The 17,503-nt window shown below is 33.9% G+C and overlaps 3 protein-coding genes across 3 annotated transcripts; all 3 read right to left on the bottom strand.

The window, feature by feature from the left end:
• Positions 1–2,309: 2,309 nt before the first annotated feature.
• LOC110635924 (putative UDP-rhamnose:rhamnosyltransferase 1) lies at positions 2,310–3,951 on the bottom strand. Its single transcript, XM_021785421.2, has one exon. The coding sequence runs from the start codon at positions 3,832–3,834 to the stop codon at positions 2,416–2,418; it is 1,419 nt and encodes a 472-aa protein (XP_021641113.2). The 5' UTR covers positions 3,835–3,951; the 3' UTR covers positions 2,310–2,415.
• A 2,555-nt stretch (positions 3,952–6,506) lies between these two features.
• On the bottom strand, positions 6,507–12,580 carry LOC110635926 (mitogen-activated protein kinase homolog MMK2). Its single transcript, XM_021785422.2, has 6 exons — positions 12,298–12,580; positions 11,355–11,484; positions 10,691–10,828; positions 8,077–8,409; positions 7,590–7,773; positions 6,507–7,012 (listed from the first exon to the last, which is right to left on the bottom strand). The coding sequence occupies exons 1-6, from the start codon at positions 12,456–12,458 to the stop codon at positions 6,846–6,848; spliced, it is 1,113 nt and encodes a 370-aa protein (XP_021641114.2). The 5' UTR covers positions 12,459–12,580; the 3' UTR covers positions 6,507–6,845.
• Positions 12,581–13,532: 952 nt separating this feature from the next.
• On the bottom strand, positions 13,533–15,932 carry LOC110635927 (protein BPS1, chloroplastic). Its single transcript, XM_021785423.2, has 2 exons — positions 15,403–15,932; positions 13,533–14,681 (listed from the first exon to the last, which is right to left on the bottom strand). The coding sequence occupies exon 2, from the start codon at positions 14,656–14,658 to the stop codon at positions 13,603–13,605; it is 1,056 nt and encodes a 351-aa protein (XP_021641115.2). The 5' UTR covers positions 14,659–14,681; positions 15,403–15,932; the 3' UTR covers positions 13,533–13,602.
• Positions 15,933–17,503: the final 1,571 nt, after the last annotated feature.

Consider the following 17,503-nt stretch of genomic DNA (forward strand, 5'->3'; position numbering starts at 1 on the left):
ATATAACTATAATACTCTCATTTAATTCTTTATTTCTAATATTTACATATCCAATTTAATTTTTTTTATCATTTTTATAAAATATTAGCCATAAATTACAAATCAATAATCATTTAATGTAATTTATCATTTTAATTTTTAAAATTATAAATTTAACATAATTAATTTAAAAATATTAAAAAATTAATTAATATAATAACATTAATTAGCAACTTATGCATTTCTTTGAAAATGTCACATGACAATTTTTTAAAAAAATTTAACCTATTTTATAATATAAATTAGATTTACATATTAATTCATACACTTTATAAACATACTTTAGTTAATTAATTATGTATTTTAATTTAATAATTATTAAATTCATTCTAATTCGAAGCTTATATTAGAGTCAGCTTCCAATATTAATAAGCTTAAGTTCATTTATTTATCTCAGGGTAGGAATGTCAAGATGAGTCTGGCAAATAGTTTTCCAACACATTAATTAAAAGTATGAAAAGAAAATTCTTTGGATTTGTATTATAAGTTTGTGACCAACAATGAAAAATAATTATTTTTGGAAAATACTTTTCACAAGGGCTTGGGGGCTATAAAAAAATAAAAACTTACAAGTGAACCAGGGCAATTTCTGTGACTTAAAAAGAGTAGAAAAATCGATTTCTGACACCTTACACGATTATGATGAGAATTAAGACCCTTGATGGTCCAATTCCAACGTCTGTTGAATACCAATTAGTTTCCTCGTAGTAGATCGGTGTGAAAACATAGCTTGATAGAAATAATCCTTTCTTCAACCTGTCACCTCATAGTTTTATTGGAAATCAACCATGAAACTTGCCTGCTTAATACATTCTGAAACTGATAGACTGAACATTGGTTATCTGATGGAATTGTTGTTTACACGATACCAAGCAAACACAGAAAGGAATACCATGGAAAATTATCACTTTTGTCTCTGTTCCAGATATTCTTTACTTTTAAGAAACTCAACAAATTTGTGAATATAACACTCTTGATTTCCAAATATCTCTGCAGCTTCACTCGTTCTCTCTCTTAACTTTCTCCCCTCCTCAGATGCCATGGCTAGCCTCAAAGCCTTGGCAAAACCAACCCTGGTAAATGACCCATCTTCACTTCTCTCTACTTCCACACCCAAACCCTTCTCAACCAAAAGCCTTGCATTCAAAGGCTGATCAATGATAAATGGTAGCAGAACAAGGCTGTGACCAAATTACAGTGTTTCAATGATAGAACCCCACCCAGAGTGAAACAATGATCCCCCAATTGATGGGTGTCCCAAAATTACTATCTGCGGTGACCTAACGATGCCTTGCCCACTTGTCCGTTCGCCAAATCCTGAAGGCAAGGCTTCAAGATCATGAATTGTCCAACTGGGTTCTCTCAGTGCCCATAGAAATGGCAACCCAGATATCTCTTGAAACTGATCTAAAATATACAATTCCCCTTGTCCCACTCACTTTTGAAACTGATCTTCACCACGTGCTTGAAAGTCGGCTCCCTCAGTAGCTATTAGATTCTTACAGAAGAAACTGAAACCCTTTGGGCTTTGGCCTCCCTCAGCCTGTGGGTTGTGGCCACCATAACAAAATCAAAATAATTACTATATGATAAAGTTCAAAGCAAACAGTGAACCGATTTGCCATAATTGCTAATTGCTATGCTTTTTTTTCGTCCTCTTACAATTCTTGTTGGCCTTTAAGTTTGCTTACGTAATTGATGCTAGGTTTCATGTTTTTTTTTTTTTAATTTTCTTAATTTGAACATTTTCAACAGAAAATACATAATTATATCATGTGATGTATATGTCACTATCACAAAACTAAAGCAAAAATATAGAGGGTGGAGAAGGCAAATTTGATATTTGCTTTGAACAAGAGAACTAGGCATAAAACCGGTGCAGTAGATTAACGTTAGAGTTTCTATGGGCTTACAAAACGTGAAAAGTTGATCTTCCAAAACCTGGCCAAACTTTCCCCATTTTCGTTAGGAAAATGATTCCTTCAACTCAATTATCTCTATCTCATCGATTGAATTTCAATTGAGATATATACAATCTATTCTCCTGAAAACGTTTCATTAAAATATTAATATTTTCTATAAATATTAAGTAAAATAAACAGGCATGAATTAAGCATGAATATCTTAACTTTTATGAATTTATTTGCCCCAGTGGACTTGCTGAGGTAAAATTGTCAAAAGAAAGAAACAAGCATGCATTTTATTATCATAAATATAACAACTTTTACAAATCAGAAGAAAAAAGGGAAAAAAATGAACAATTCTTGATATATTTGCAAATAATTATTTTTATTATATTTTGCACAAGCACACAGTGGAGTTATGAAGTAGGTTCTTGATTATTTGTCTCTCAAAATAAGAACTGGAGTAATTACTTCATCCTTTTGCAACTCCATTTTTCAAGAACTCAACAAACATATTAATGTAATAGTTCTGATGCAAATTATGATTCCCAAAAACTTGAGCTGCCTCCTTAGCATGCATCCGATATTTCTCCCCTTCCTCAGAGACCATAGCTAGTCTCAGGGCCTTTGCTATGCCATTCCTGCTAAAAGACCCGTCTTCGCTTCTCTCTACTTCCACAGCTAACTCCTTTTCAACCAGAAACCTAGCATTCAAAGGTTGATCAGCCGTCATTGGCAACACAACTAGACAATGTCCAAATTGTAAGGTCTCTATCACAGAACCTAACCCAGAATGAAACAGTGATCCCCCAATTGATGGGTGTGCCAGAATTTCCATCTGTGGTGCCCATCCTATGCCCACAATTCCTGTCTTACTCGTGCGCTGACCAAAACCTGAAGGTAAAGCATCGAGATCTTTGTTTGCCCAACTGGGTTTCCTGAGAGCCCATAGAAATGGCAATCCTGATAGCTCTAGCCCGTAAGCTATCTCATAAACCTGATCTTTTGTCAGTTTGCACTCGCTGCCAAATCCCACAAACACAACCGACTTATGCTTCTGTTTGTCGAGCCAATTGAAAATGTTTCTCCATGACTCATCAATGAATTGTGTTTTTTCTGGTATCAATTGAGGGAGTAAACCTACTGGAATCACTGGTTTTCCAATCAGTTTCTCGTAAAGATTTATGTACTCACCTTCATACTCACTGCAGGTACGGAAGGCCACTGCTTGACAACCCTGGAGAACCCTGGCAGCCCGTTCAGCATCTGATTTTCCTGAAGCGTTATTTTCATAGAAACCTGCATGTAAACCAACTGCCTCATAAATCTTGAAAGCTATTGAAGACGGTAAGTCGGCCCATTCTGGCGGTTTTGTCCAACTTTCAGGTGACGACCGAAGCCTTTTTTGGCCATCACCCACAAGATATTCCGGAGGCCCACAGAAAAGAAGTGTTACAACCGAGAATACTGAGAAGGCCATGAGCGAGACATGATGTTCTTGGGCAATCTCCACCGCCCAATAGGCAATCAAATCGGTTATTATCCAGTCCGGAGATTGAGCGGACACAAACTGTCTTAAAGGCTGTTGCAAGAGATCATATGCAACTTTCAAGTACTGAATTTTGTCGAGGGGAATATCCACGGTAGCCTCTGCGCCTTCTGGCAGGACCTGTTCATCGTGATGTAATAAGGTTGGAAATGGAACTTCCACTAGGTGAATAAGAGATGTTAAATTTTGAGGAATCTTGGGCAGTCTTTGGATGTTTCTTGGGGTTGATAAGATGGAGACTTTAGCTCCAGCTTTGGCTAAGGCTATGGAGAGTTGAAACATTGGTATCAAATGGCCAAAGGCAGACCATGGAACCATCACTACGTGAAGATTTCCGGCCATTTCCCCCTCTTTTCCCTATACCTTTAAGGTATGCACTTAGCCTTCTCTTAAAATGATACCCAATAATAGACTATTATATATAAAGGAGACATTATAAACTAGGATTTTTCTTGTTGTGTAACTAGTTAATCATGAATTAGACACAATATATATATATATATATAGAGTGATTTACTTATTAAATATATGAATTTTACATTTTAAATTCATAATAACTTGAATGTAAGTAAGAATTTTTAATAAAATACACGCATGTAATTTTATATAAAATAAATTACATAAAATGATAAGTCAATGAACATATATTTATAAATAGATTCCGTAAATAATAACTAAATAATAGTGAGTCTCAACAAATAATAACTATCTAATAATTTTTTTTTAAATATAATTATTTATTTTTTTATTAACTTGCTATTTCATATACAGATTGCCTACAGCAAATCATCTGTTGACTCTAAAATTTCTCAATGTAAAGAGATTGCAGGACATCTTAATGACGTATTGCTCCTGGAATTTGATGGAAAATTAATCACAATCACAATATATTATTTATCTTAATTTTTTTATTTGGTTATTGATGATGTTGAAATGAAATTAATATCTATCTCTTAGTTCTACCAAAAAGCAAAATCTCTCTCATAGAAAAAAATCCAACCAATATCTACGAAATTTTGTGGACGCAGTTGGACAAAAGTTGTCCGCATGAGCCGCATTAATGGACTGCCTAAACAAACAGCGTTAATTGAAAGATCCAAATCCTTCTGTCGGTTTGGAAATTTGAAAAGGTTAACCTAAGGGCTTTCACCGCAAGAAAGTTAGAAAAAGTATGCATTACTATATGGGCCTTTTATCAAGTTGAAGGCCCAAATTTATCCATTAGCCTTTTTTTTTTAAAGGTAAATCAATATTACTGATCAATTATATGGACTTGAGCTCATTAAGTCCAAATTACAAAAGATCCTACACTAAAAAATGCCCCCAGCACCAAGCCCATGATCCCAAGCCTAAAGAAAAGACACCCTAGCTAAGCTGGAGGAACACGCCACTACATGAGAATGTAGATGTCTTTATAGTGCTATTTCGGAGACTCTAGCTCGCGGAGTAGTGAGACCAGAGGAGTCCTCAACTACAGCAACCCAAAGGAGCAAGAAGATTAGGTATGATCCATCACTCTAGGGATTAACTATGGGGATATGGTGCAAATAATGCGTCAATGGCTGCCAGATTGGAGAGGAGTTCCAGCTACCCTGTTAAGGAAATTTATAGCCAAGGCCAAGAAGATAGGAGATCACAAGTGAGGTTCTCCTCGACCGTCTGATTTTTGCCTGATCCAAGGCCAGAGAAAATTACTGAATGCGGATTTCTACTAGAAGATATACCAATTGACTCGGTAAAGTTCCAGAAGTGCTGTTATTGCATGCATTATGTGTATGTTTCTTTCTAGGGACAAAGCAAAAACGAGCTCTACAACTAGGGAGCTCCACTAGATATGGAGATTATTGTGCTTCCTCATAAACGTTTTATTGATCTTTATGATTGATGGAACACTTACTTTAGTGTGTACACGAAATCAAATGTTTGATGGGAATGCGACTCGAAACACCCAGTTCACCTAGCTTTTTATTTGTTCCCTGACACTATAGGTGAAAAAAATTCCCATTTTATGGATTCAATTCCTATCAGTACAAAGTGCAGAATCGCACAGGAAGACCGAAAAAATTACCCACCAAAAAGGCTTCTACTGAAAAACTATTCATAATTTACCTAAAGGCATAGAAAATAAAACAATCTTAACAGTCTGCGGTTCCAATTTGTTTAAGAATAAAAATCAAACTGAAATTTTAATGTTATTTTCTAATTTGATTCTTTCTTAATTCAGTTCAACATGATTCAAGATCAATTCTCAATTTTTAAAATAATTTTATATAATTATTTTTATAAAAATCATACTTGAATTAACATTTAATCTTTGAAGTAAACTATTAATATATAATATATAATAAAATATATTTTTTAATTATTTCTAAAAATATAAATATGATTATGAATTAACATATATATATATATATAATAATAATAATAAACTTATAATTAAAAATTATAAAATGACCTATCCTATTTATGACAAAAATTACTAAGAAAAAAATAGAGAAATGAGAAATAATATTAAAAATATATAACATATCTAAAAAAGTAATAAAATATATATATATATATATATATATATATATATATATATATATATATATATATATATATATGTAAAATCAATTCTCATTTTAATTTTGATAAAATTTTAATTTGCTTCTCAACGAAAAACCAAAACTAAACCAATAGTTTAAAATAAATTTGATTCGATTTGAAACCTCAAAAATCATACACAGCCCTATCCAGAAGGGCTTAGAATTTGCTAAAAATACAATACTTACTAAACCTTTTACATGACACGGTCAGGCCAAAAATCTCCGACATCATAACATCAGAAGTATAATCAGATGAAGAAATAGCCTTTCCACAGCAAATTAGCCAAAGTGCACCAGAAGCTATACTTTCACATTGCAACTATTCCGAATATTAAGTGGAAAATGATATAGGCCTAGCAAATTAAAGAAATTCTTCACATCCAAATCAACTTTCAGAAACCACAAAAAAATATAAAAAAAGGAACATTAAGTCTCAGAACTATGCAGAATCCCCATTTCAAAACAGTATAGATTGCCACTACAAAAGCCACTCCAGCCACACCAAATCGAGTTGGTGTGCCCATATACTACCAACTACAAAGTAAACCTTTATAGAGATTCTTCTCAGTTTAACTTGAAGGCAACCTATCCTCCGTTTCACACACTTCGATATCTTAAAAGATACGTGATGAAAAGAATCAACTATATGTTACATGTGAGTGAATCCCAATATACCCAGTGAGTTCTTTTCTTCATTCCCTATAGACTCTGATGGGTTCTATATATTTATGAAGAAAATGGGAATCATAGAGTATCGGACAATTCTCAAGGATCAGGATTGAATTTTACAGATTCCCTCCAGATAAGCTCTTTGATATTTTCCTCGGTAAATGTTGGCTGCTCAAAATCAAAGATGAAAGGGCTTGGGCAAACAGGCTCCTCGTTGATATCATGAAGTGGTGCCAAGTAAGGATGGCGCAGTGCCCCATCAACTTCAGACCACCAGGAAAAAAAAAAGGAGGAAAAGTCTTCATCAACAACCAAAGTACACCAATTCTAAGCATTTAATAGAACTTAAAAAGCCTCCATAGTAAAACATTATATTCAAATTGTTCATCAATTATATGATTCACTAAATGAGTATAACCAATATCGCACAGAGTATTCCACAGTACGCACACACTTCCATTAATAGCATAACTCCAAAGCAGATGGAGAATGTTTTAATTTGTGTCAATTATATACATAATTTTTAACATTGTTGTCAACTGTAGCCAATCACCAAGGGCGTATGGTAAAACTCCCCAATTAGTAATGAGGCATATATTTTGTAGAAAAAAGTTTCCATTTTAGCATCTGATATGACTCAATCAAGTGTAAAGAAAAATCTGAATATTTTCACCACGTACTCTCTTTACCCTTCCTCCTTCATGTTAAATATGCCGTATCACATTTTGCATTAATCTCTAAATCTCAACTTGCCACTACATTAACCAAAATAGAGAGAGAGAGAGAGAGAGAGAGAGAGAGAGAGAGTGAGTCAATATGCGAGGTCACACCGAACTTTACCTGTAATGCGCCTGTTTGGATCAAAGACTAGCATCTGCTCTAACAAATCAACAGCACCTGGGGACATATTAGGAAATCTAGCAGCAAAATTTTGCCTTGGGTATTGAGGAAGCTGCCTAACATATCTTCGAGCATTATCACTTCGTAGGAAGCCAAGGCTGGAGTCATCCGGTGAACCAATGAGCTATAGAAATAGAAAATTTGATGCGTAAGTTATTTTACTGTAAGTAATCCACACAGTAATAGAGAAAAGGTAATCTCATATCTCAATAAGCCAACTATGTATTTCATTTTTTTGGTGCATGTTAACAGTGAGAAGGCACACAACCAGTACTGACCCAAGAATCTCAAGGCAACAATGGCACATAAGGGGAAAGAAAAAGAATTTAGGTCTTTGACCACAAACAAAAAGAAAATACTTTCATTTAGACAAACAGCAGCAAGCATACTCTAGATAAGATTTGCTGAGCAGTGTCCAAAAAAATACCTCTGTTATAAGCCTCAGCTGATGAACATAGTCTTTACCAGGAAACAAGGGTTGTCTTGTCATGATTTCACCTAGTATACAACCCACTGACCATATATCAATTGCTGCAGTGTACTCTGAACAATTAAGTAGTAATTCTGGTGCCCGATACCAACGAGTAACAACATACTCGGTCATAAAATCTGTTTCGGATGTTGTTCTTGCAAGACCAAAGTCTGCAATCTTAAGGTCACAATTAGCATTCAGAAGCAGATTGCTAGGCTTGAGATCACGATGCAAAACATGTGCTGAATGTACATATTTGAGCCCTCGCATTAACTGATAAAGAAAATACTGCAAAAGGAACAATAACATAAACGCATTTAATAAATTATGCTTATACAAATTTCAGTAACAATTACCAACTATAACATATATTAGGTTGAGAATTTGCTTCATTGTAACAGTTATGTTACGTGCAAGGATAGAACTAATTGGAGGGGTAAAATAAGAATGAAAATTATTATTTATATATTTATTTATTTAAAAATAAGGGAGACTTACAGAGTTGCTCAAACTATAGGGGAATTAAACTCATTAGCCATACTATGAAGTTGTAAGAGAGAGTTGTGGAGCATCGACTACGTCATAATACTTCTATCTCTCTCAATCAATTTGGCTTCGTGCCCGATCATTCAACCATGGAAGCGATCTTTCTCATTAGAAGCTTGATGGAGAAATATAGAGATGTGAAGAAAGATCTACACATGACTTTTATTGATTTGGAGAAGGTTTATGATAGTATTCTAAGAGATGTCTTATGGAATGTGTTAGAACAAAAGAGGGTATCTATTAGGTACATATAAGTGTTGAAAGATATGTATGAAGGAGCAACTACTATTGTGTGCACAGTGGGATGGGACACAAGAGATTTTCCGATCTCAATTGGATTACACCAAGGATCAACTTTAAGCCCTTACCGTTTTACATTAGTTTTAGATGAATTGACGAAACATATACAAGAGAGTATTCCTTGGTGCATGATGTTTGCGAATGATATTGTTCTGATAGATGAGACACGAGAAGGAGTTAATAGAAAGCTAAAGTTTTGGAGAAATACTCTAGACTCAAAAGGCTTTAAGTTAAGCAGAACGAATACAAAATACATGCACTGCAAGTCCAGTGAAGGCCAAACTAGTGATAAGGAAGGAGTTAGTTTGGACGGAGTGGTACTGTCCCAAAAATAATCACTTTAAATATCTCGGCTCAGTCCTTCAAATAGATGGGGGATGTGAGGAGAATGTTAGTTATAGGATTAAAACCAGATGGTTGAAGTGAAGACATGTCACGGGAGTTTTATGTGATCACAAGATTCCCAATAAGTTGAAAGGAAAATTTTACCATACAGCCATACGACCGGCTATGTTATATGATAGTGAATGTTGGGCACTGAAGGAGTCGTATGCATCTAAGATAAGAGTTACAGAGATGAGAATGTTAAGGTGGATGAGTGGCCATACTAGACTAGATAAAGTCCGTAATGAGAGTATTAGAGAAAATATAGGAGTGGTGTCAATTGAGGATAAGTTGAGAGAAGGGAGATTGAGGTGGTTTGATCATGTGAAGCGTAGACATATGGAGGCTCCAGTTAGATAAGTAGAGCACATTAGATTAGAGGATAGAAAGAAAAAAATGGGTATACCTAAATTGACTTGGAGGAGAGTGGTACAACACGACCTAGAAGCATTACACATTTCTAAGGATTTAACCCAAAATCGTTTAGAGTGGAGAAAGTGAATCCATATAGCTGACCCCAAATTTTTGGGATAAAAGCTTAGTTGAGTTGAGTTTGAAGAAGAAGAGGAAGAAGAAGAAGGGGGGGAGGGGGGGGGGGGGTTGTTCGGGCTATATTCAGATGGAGAACCAATCTCACAAAGTACAGAGGAGGCCAGGCACCATCCTTTCCGCAACCTAAAGTCAGCTCAACCCAGTAGCTACCTGCTGCACATGTAGCAATGCTTTGCTTCCACATCAAGAAAGATAAAAGGGAGAGGGATAAAGAATGCTGTTATGAACTCTAATAAGGAGTAAGGGGCTGTAATTGTATGGTAAAGAGAGTAGAATAAGAAGATATAGTTGAGATGAGCTGGATGAGGTAGTTAGATAAGTCAAACTTTGGCAAGAGAAAGTTGTATAAATAACTGTTAGCAGCTGTAACAGAGGCCATTCAAGAAATATCAAAATTACAATCAATTCTTCACTCTAATTCTCTCTATTCTCTTCTCTCTAAGTTCTATTTCTCTATATCTTCCTTCTCCTATTTCCCTTCGCCTTTTTTTCTCTAATCTCTCTCTAATTTCTGCTCTTCTTGGAACTAAGAATCCTGTTGAATAACGGATGCATGGAAACTAATTTAGAATCCAATCCCCCATAATGCATGTGCAGCCCACTGTTTCCATGGAGCAGGACACAAAAGTTTCTCATAGTGATATGGTGTTGGCACTCAAAGCATGAGAAGAGAGGAGATAGTTAAATATAAATAAAGATTTGAATCCATAAGCAATTGGGAGGGAAAAAATATTCAGCTACAATTACACAGTACTATAACAAACACAAAATCATTTATGGTGCTAACCCGACAATGATCATCTGTCAATGGTTGGTTGGAGCGTATTATTTGATGAAGATCAGTGTCCATCAATTCATAAACAATGTAGACATCATTGAAGTTCTCTTTCTGGGGAGGTTGTATGATGTCTCTAAGAGCAACAATCTGAGGAAAAGGAAATAAGAATAAGATGATTCCATCAATTTAGACAAAAAAAATGTAAAATGAATTTTACGAAAAACAATAAGATAATTATTCTACAAACTCAAGAAAGAAGCATTAAGACCATATTCCACACGCATTCAGACAATATTTGGAGTACTCCTGGAAATTTCTGTGTTATGAGTTATCTCATTCATAATTAGGCATTCAAAAGTAATAAGAGAGAGAGAGAGAGAGAGAGAGAGAGAGAGAGAGAGATAAAAGAAAAGAAAAAGGTAACCCCACAAAAAATTGGTAACTTACTACAAGCACTAGTAACATCCTTAATTCAAAACCTTGCTCGTACCAATATATATATAAGCTTCAATTAAATAATCCAATGAATCATGGATTAAAAAGGAAAATATAAAGTTTAGAACTAGAAAAATTGATGTTCCATATCAGAACAAAAGACAGAAGACACTTCTAGAAAGCAATATAACTTGGTTAACATTAAGAACTCAGAAGCAATAGCAGCAAAGAAACTGACATTTTCATGGTCCATGTGTCGAAGAAGCTTAATCTCTCGCAATGTCCTTTTAGCATCTATCCGGTTGTCAAAAGCATTACCAATTTTCTTAATGGCAACTTCTTCTCGGGTCTCAGAATTCACAGCAGCACTGAAGGAAATAAAAAATCATATCTTCCTTCACGATGTTGGTAAGAAAAAACAATCGAGTCAAATGTAAGGATGTCACTATTTAGAGTTCACCAGAACACTAGTTCTCTGGAAAAGTAGCGGAACAGGTTTCATACACTTTTCTTGCAGAAACATTACAGAGTCAACTGGAAATAATCATCAAACATGCTGCAGACTAGTCAATATTCTGGAATAATAATAGGCACAGTATACCCATCAAAACAAATTTAAGAGATAAAACCTAATTGAACATTTTATCTATTTCTTCATAGCTTACAAATGTACCGATGCACTGATTTGTAAGTGAAACTAGTAAATTCCAATATTTTATCTATTTCTTCATAGTTTACTAATGTAATGATGCACTGATTTGTAAGCGAAACTAGTAAATTTCAACTTGCCAGACCAAAAAAAAAAAACCTCATAATTAGATTAAAATGATGATAACAGAAGGTTCACAGCGAAAAATAAAACAGAAGATATTTCAGAGGCAAATTAGGACCACAAAAACCTGATCGAATCACGAGAATAAAGTCAACTCTATATGTTTCAATAAAGATCAACCTAATTACAGTTGAAAATTAAGCTAATTTTGTAAAAATATTATGATCTGCATAAAAGACTCACTACAACACTTGAATAAAAAGCAAACTCAGGACAAATCTCCACTCCATCAGCAAACTTAAACAACGGACCAAAAATCTTTCGAGATGAAGAAAACAAACCATCATAAAAACAAGAAGATCTTCGTAGGTAAAAGAGAGGATAACAAGGAAGTGATTAAGAATCTTACCAAACAATACCATAAGCACCTCGGCCAACGGGACGAATAGGAGGGACGTACTTTCTAGAGACTTCAAAGAGGTTGCCGTACACATTGTACTGAACGTAGCGTCCTCCATGAGTAGGTATTCCTCTGATGTTACGCTCGCCGGGGCCAGAGCTTGACTCCATTGACACAGCTGGAGCTCCGAGGATCCGAATTCGGACCCGGTTACAAGTAAAAATCTGAGCTTAGACGGGGCAGAGAGAGAGAGAGAGAGAGAGAGAGAGAGGTTAAAGAAGGGCTATATCAAGGCGGGCGTGTCGGTAGTTGTAAAGTATTTTTATTTTTGACGCTTATTTTTTGGGTTTTTTTTTTTTTTTTTCACTGCGTAAGGAGGAGAGGTAGGGCGAAAAAGAAACATAATAAAAGCATAAAAATAAATAAAGGGGGTTAGGTGGTGAGTATTAATGTGAATTTTTGAACTGGAAAAGCCTGGGTGACTCGTGAGTCGTGAAGAAATGAGACTTGTAAAGTGGGTTTTTAACTACTCTCCTTTTTGTGAAATTATGAGTTGGTGTTCCCTAATGAATGGTTTGGCAATGGTTTATCAATCGATCCAATCCAATGCCAGAATTTCGGACCAGTATTTTATTATTACTGTCGTTGGCTATATTTTTTTTTTTTATTTTAGATTTCATTTGAAATTGTAAATGAAATCTAAATATATATATATATATATATATATATATATATTAATTTTAAAAATAAAATTAAGAGGTTAATAAATTAAAATTTTAAGATTAATTTTAGAAATTATATTTTAAAATTAATTTTAGTATTGACCAAGTCAAATGCTAAAAATATTGCAAAAGGAGGTGTAGAAGAAATTGTGCCATTTATTACGTTTCAGCAGGGCAAGGAGTCATTAGACCAGGGAGTGGACGAAGCATTTTGAACAGTCTGAGGAGGCGAATTTTCAAAACAATGAATGGGATGATTTAAGGCAGCTGATGTTACAAATCACACATTAAATAGGTAGGGTCCACTTATTAAGGCCTGACTGTGCGCTGGTCAATAATGGAGCCTCCATGATTGGCAGAGCATATTTTTCTCCACCAGACATGAACCGACTTTCAGATTTCTTCAGATTGGAGTCGGAATTGAATTGGCAATCCTCATTCCAAAATCCAATGCCATGGTGTAACAGCAGAAAGCGTTTCTTAATTCTGCATATACGCAATATAATAAGCCATACAAGATGGTACAGCCAAGGAAACATCTCACAATTAAACCATATGTATACATTCGAAAAGTCAGCTTCAAACATATTCATCACACAATCGGCTCTCCTACATTAGTACCTAACATTGGGTCAGTAACAGCACCAGATGCTCTCAAATTACAAAGTAAAGCATCGCGCCCACTCAAAACTATCTTAAAAAAGACGTCCACTTCCTTTGCAAGAAAATCCAGCCCTTGAGAGAGTCTTTCGGCACCTGTTCTTAAATCTGAAACAGAATTTTGCAATGCTTCGACTTCAATAGGCTTTAGCCCATCTTGAATCATGGGATACAACTTCTTCACAATTGAATCAACTGCATCCAATTCCTTCAGGACTGTAAATTTTCCACCGGAAAACGTCTCTCTGATTTTGACATTCACATTTGTTTGCAAATTACAATATGCTTGTGCCCACAAGATTGTGTTTGGGACATCCAAATCTAACAAATTCTTTGAAGAAACTGAGAAGGCAGCAGCAAAAACACTGCATACAAACACTGTTAGCACCTTAACTCCATACATTGCCTGCATCAAGACCTTTCCTTTAGCTGAGTTCTTAACCTTTGGCAGATTCAGTGATTCCACAAGATTATCCAAGATGGAGCGACAGTTCTGGACTCGTAAATTCTTTGAACTAATGTGTTTTCTCCAGCTATCAAGGGAAGATCGCACCTGCACAAATTTCTTTGAAGTGTTGGACTCCAAATTATGCAGGACACATTGAAGCAAGAGATGGCCTTGGTTAAGCCGGGAAAGCTCAGAGCTAAAAGCAATGCAAATATCGAGCAACTTTACACTAATGTCAAAGTATACATCTATCCATTTCTCATCCCACTGAGTCACAGGGAGCTCAAGATCGGTAATCAAGGTTTTTATGTCAGTATGAGTCTCACAAAGTGAATCCATCGCATAGTTCATCCATGTTAAGCTAAGAATGTCATTCTTATCCTTGGGATTAAGTTTCCCCAACCTCTCTGCCAAGGTTTCCTCAAAAGCATTCAATAAGGAAAGAAGCCTTGGAGACAATTGAGAGCCCTTTGGTGATATCATCCGGAAAGGATTCCCGAAAGAGAAGAAAGGGCGGTGTGGTTCCTGTGGCCTGCTCATCTTGATTATTTACCACAAGAAGACTGCAAAAATGCCACACAAATTCCATGAATGATTAAGAATTCTATAAGATCGACCAATACTATGCAGAATCTAGAATCGGTTGTTAGCAAGCAGAACCTAAACAAGAGAAATTGAATAATTGTGACACTATCAACACATAAGCATCTTGAAACAAATCACGAAATAACCCACAAGAGAATAAGAATAATAGAACTACAACTCCAGTCCTTCCATCTGATTCTTAAGAAATATTACATCAAATTCTTTTAAGAGAACCAGCAAGTCAAATTTCAACTCCAATTGAACCTGAGACGAATCTACCCAGTATAAACCACTTTTAGAAAGCAGCGAAACATGGACATAGACCAGAGCTCAAAACAAAATCTAACAAAGTAAACTTATATATATATATATATATATATATATATATATATATATATATATATATGCAAAATTAACGCGACCATATATCTAAGAGCGTCGGGTCACAAACAAAATAAATTACATCCATCTTGAGATTCATCTATGAAAAATTAAAAATACTTTTTTTTTTCTTTTCTTTTCTTTCTCATAACAAGGACTTGGGGGAAAACAATCCATCCCATAACTGAGTTTCAATTCATGCCTCTAATTATTAAATTAAACCATTAAAAAACCCAAAAGAAACAAGAAGAAGAAATTAATTTAGATTATTGCCACTCAGAACAAGCTAAGCAAAGCAAATCGATCGAGAAAACTTACCAAAAAAGAAAGATCTGTTGATTAGAATATCGAAAACGGTAGATTAAGCAAAAGCTGCAACTGGTTTGTACAAATTTATGGAAACAGACAACAAAAAATGAAACCTAGATGCTTCTTCTAGCGAAGAAACAATAATCTCAGAACCACAAAAAACAAAATCTAGAAGAAGACCCAAATTCTTTTACAGGGGAAGAAGAAGAATAATGGAGAAGAGAGATTCGTACCTAACACGAGATATGAAATTTCGCAGAAAGTCTCAAACGCGTAACACAAGGTGGAAAATTTCGACTTTATCTCTCCGTTGATTTTTCTCATCAACAACCACAAATCAAAATAGAATAAAGGTTAGGTGTTGAATTATTGGATGAAGGTAATGATGCAGTCACAAGCTGTTATGAGAAGTCTGTCACCGATATTACACGTGGAATAGAAAGAATGGTAAGTTGAGATAGCCGCTAGGGTTACGAGTTACGACGTTTAATGGGGATGCTTGGTTGCTTTTCCTGGGGCGGCTGGCAGCGAAATTTTATTATTTTTATTTATTAGAAAAAGAAAACAAATGATGAGCAAGAGTGTGTGGGCCAGAAAGGAAGCTCAATTTGCGATTGCATGTAATCCAACGGATAGAAGAGCGTCGTCGGTCCATTTAATGTCAAATACGACAATGTTTGGCCGCTCTATCTGTCCGTTTTTATTAATGGAATAATTCAAGGAAGCAGCGCCTTCTTGTAGTAACTCATACGGAATGGACTTTTGTTGTTAACCCTGTTTTGGGCTAAGCCCAACTTTTCTGGGCTATAAATATGTAACTTTATGGGACTTGTCGTTCTCATGTAATGAATAATTGTAAGGGAAATTATTAAATACATTCAAAAAAAAAAATACTTATTTATATAAATATAAAATTTGCTTTATAATTTATGGAAGAGTTCACATACATGTCTATTCTTATATACCGAATATATTTAATAATATCTGGAATTGTAATTCAGAAAAAAAAAAAAAGAGAGAAAATTTTTATCAAAAAAAAAAAAAGACATTGATTAGGATGAGGAGAATGGATGTCTGAAAATAATAAATTTAATTACAATTTGTGATGGATTTGAGGAAAGTCATGAAAAGGTATTCCTCATAGAGTATGGTTTTGTTAGTATTTGGTTTCCGTACCAACATGATGCCTCTAATCCTCTACTAATACGTAACACCCAAGTGAGGAAGCAGAAAATGGTTTCACTCGTCAATGCCTGCCGGGGCAGAGTCATAAAATTTTAATTGGACAAAATTAATATATTAATAAAATATTTTTCTCACACATATTTATAAGGGTGTGTAAAATATATAATATATAAAAATAATATAAAATATTCAACTATAAAAATTATATATGGATTAAAAAATAAATAAAATCTCTATATATAATAAGTATTATAAATTGTAGTTTTGATTATTATTAATATAACTTTATAATATAAATTATATTATTTAAAAAAAAATAAAAATATGTAAAATTAAAGTATTATATCAAATATATATATTCAAAAGTCAAAAATAAATATGAACTCTAAATAATTACATTGTATAATATAATAGCATAAGACTAAAAAAAATAATAATTATTAAAATTAAAACAATAAAATACATATATTATGTAAAAATAAATGTACAATAAAATTAATCAATCCAATATTTGCATGAGAATTGACATCGCTAATTAACTTTATCTACTTGTACTTAAGCAAGTAATTTTTTAATTAAAGTGAATAAAGGAGAAAAAGTAAAATACAAAGAAAGATAAAGAAAAAAAAATTATATTTACCCATAAAAAGAAAGGAATAACAAAAAGAAAAACAAAAAAAAATATCTCATATGATTTAAAAATGATGTTATATGAAGTTTTAAATTGTAAATATAAAATTTAAATAATCGATTTTTAATTCAAATTCAAATCATAATATATAAATTATAAATTATTAGAGATCAATAAAAAATTTAAGAGATAATTCATAAAATGTATTTATTTAATATTTTTACAAATATTTATAAAGTTTAATAAAAAAATTAAGAAATTAATTAATAAAAAAATAAATATTTAATATTTATG

The sequence above is a fragment of the Hevea brasiliensis genome, chromosome 9 (assembly GCF_030052815.1).
Source record: "Hevea brasiliensis isolate MT/VB/25A 57/8 chromosome 9, ASM3005281v1, whole genome shotgun sequence".
Classification (NCBI taxonomy): domain Eukaryota; kingdom Viridiplantae; phylum Streptophyta; class Magnoliopsida; order Malpighiales; family Euphorbiaceae; genus Hevea; species Hevea brasiliensis.

What these genes read in the sequence shown, in the direction of transcription:
- LOC110635927 (XM_021785423.2), bottom strand. Translation starts at nt 14,658, where the DNA reads ATGAGCAGGCCACAGGAACCACACCGCCCTTTCTTCTCTTTCGGGAAT.
- LOC110635924 (XM_021785421.2), bottom strand. Translation starts at nt 3,834, where the DNA reads ATGGCCGGAAATCTTCACGTAGTGATGGTTCCATGGTCTGCCTTTGGC.
- LOC110635926 (XM_021785422.2), bottom strand. Translation starts at nt 12,458, where the DNA reads ATGGAGTCAAGCTCTGGCCCCGGCGAGCGTAACATCAGAGGAATACCT. An exon ending in GGTGCTTATGGTATTGTTTG is followed by an intron (nt 11,485 to 12,297) that starts GTAAGATTCTTA and finishes TATTTCCTTCAG; the next exon opens with TGCTGCTGTGAATTCTGAGA. An exon ending in TGACAGATGATCATTGTCGG is followed by an intron (nt 8,410 to 10,690) that starts GTTAGCACCATA and finishes TTCCTTTTGCAG; the next exon opens with TATTTTCTTTATCAGTTAAT.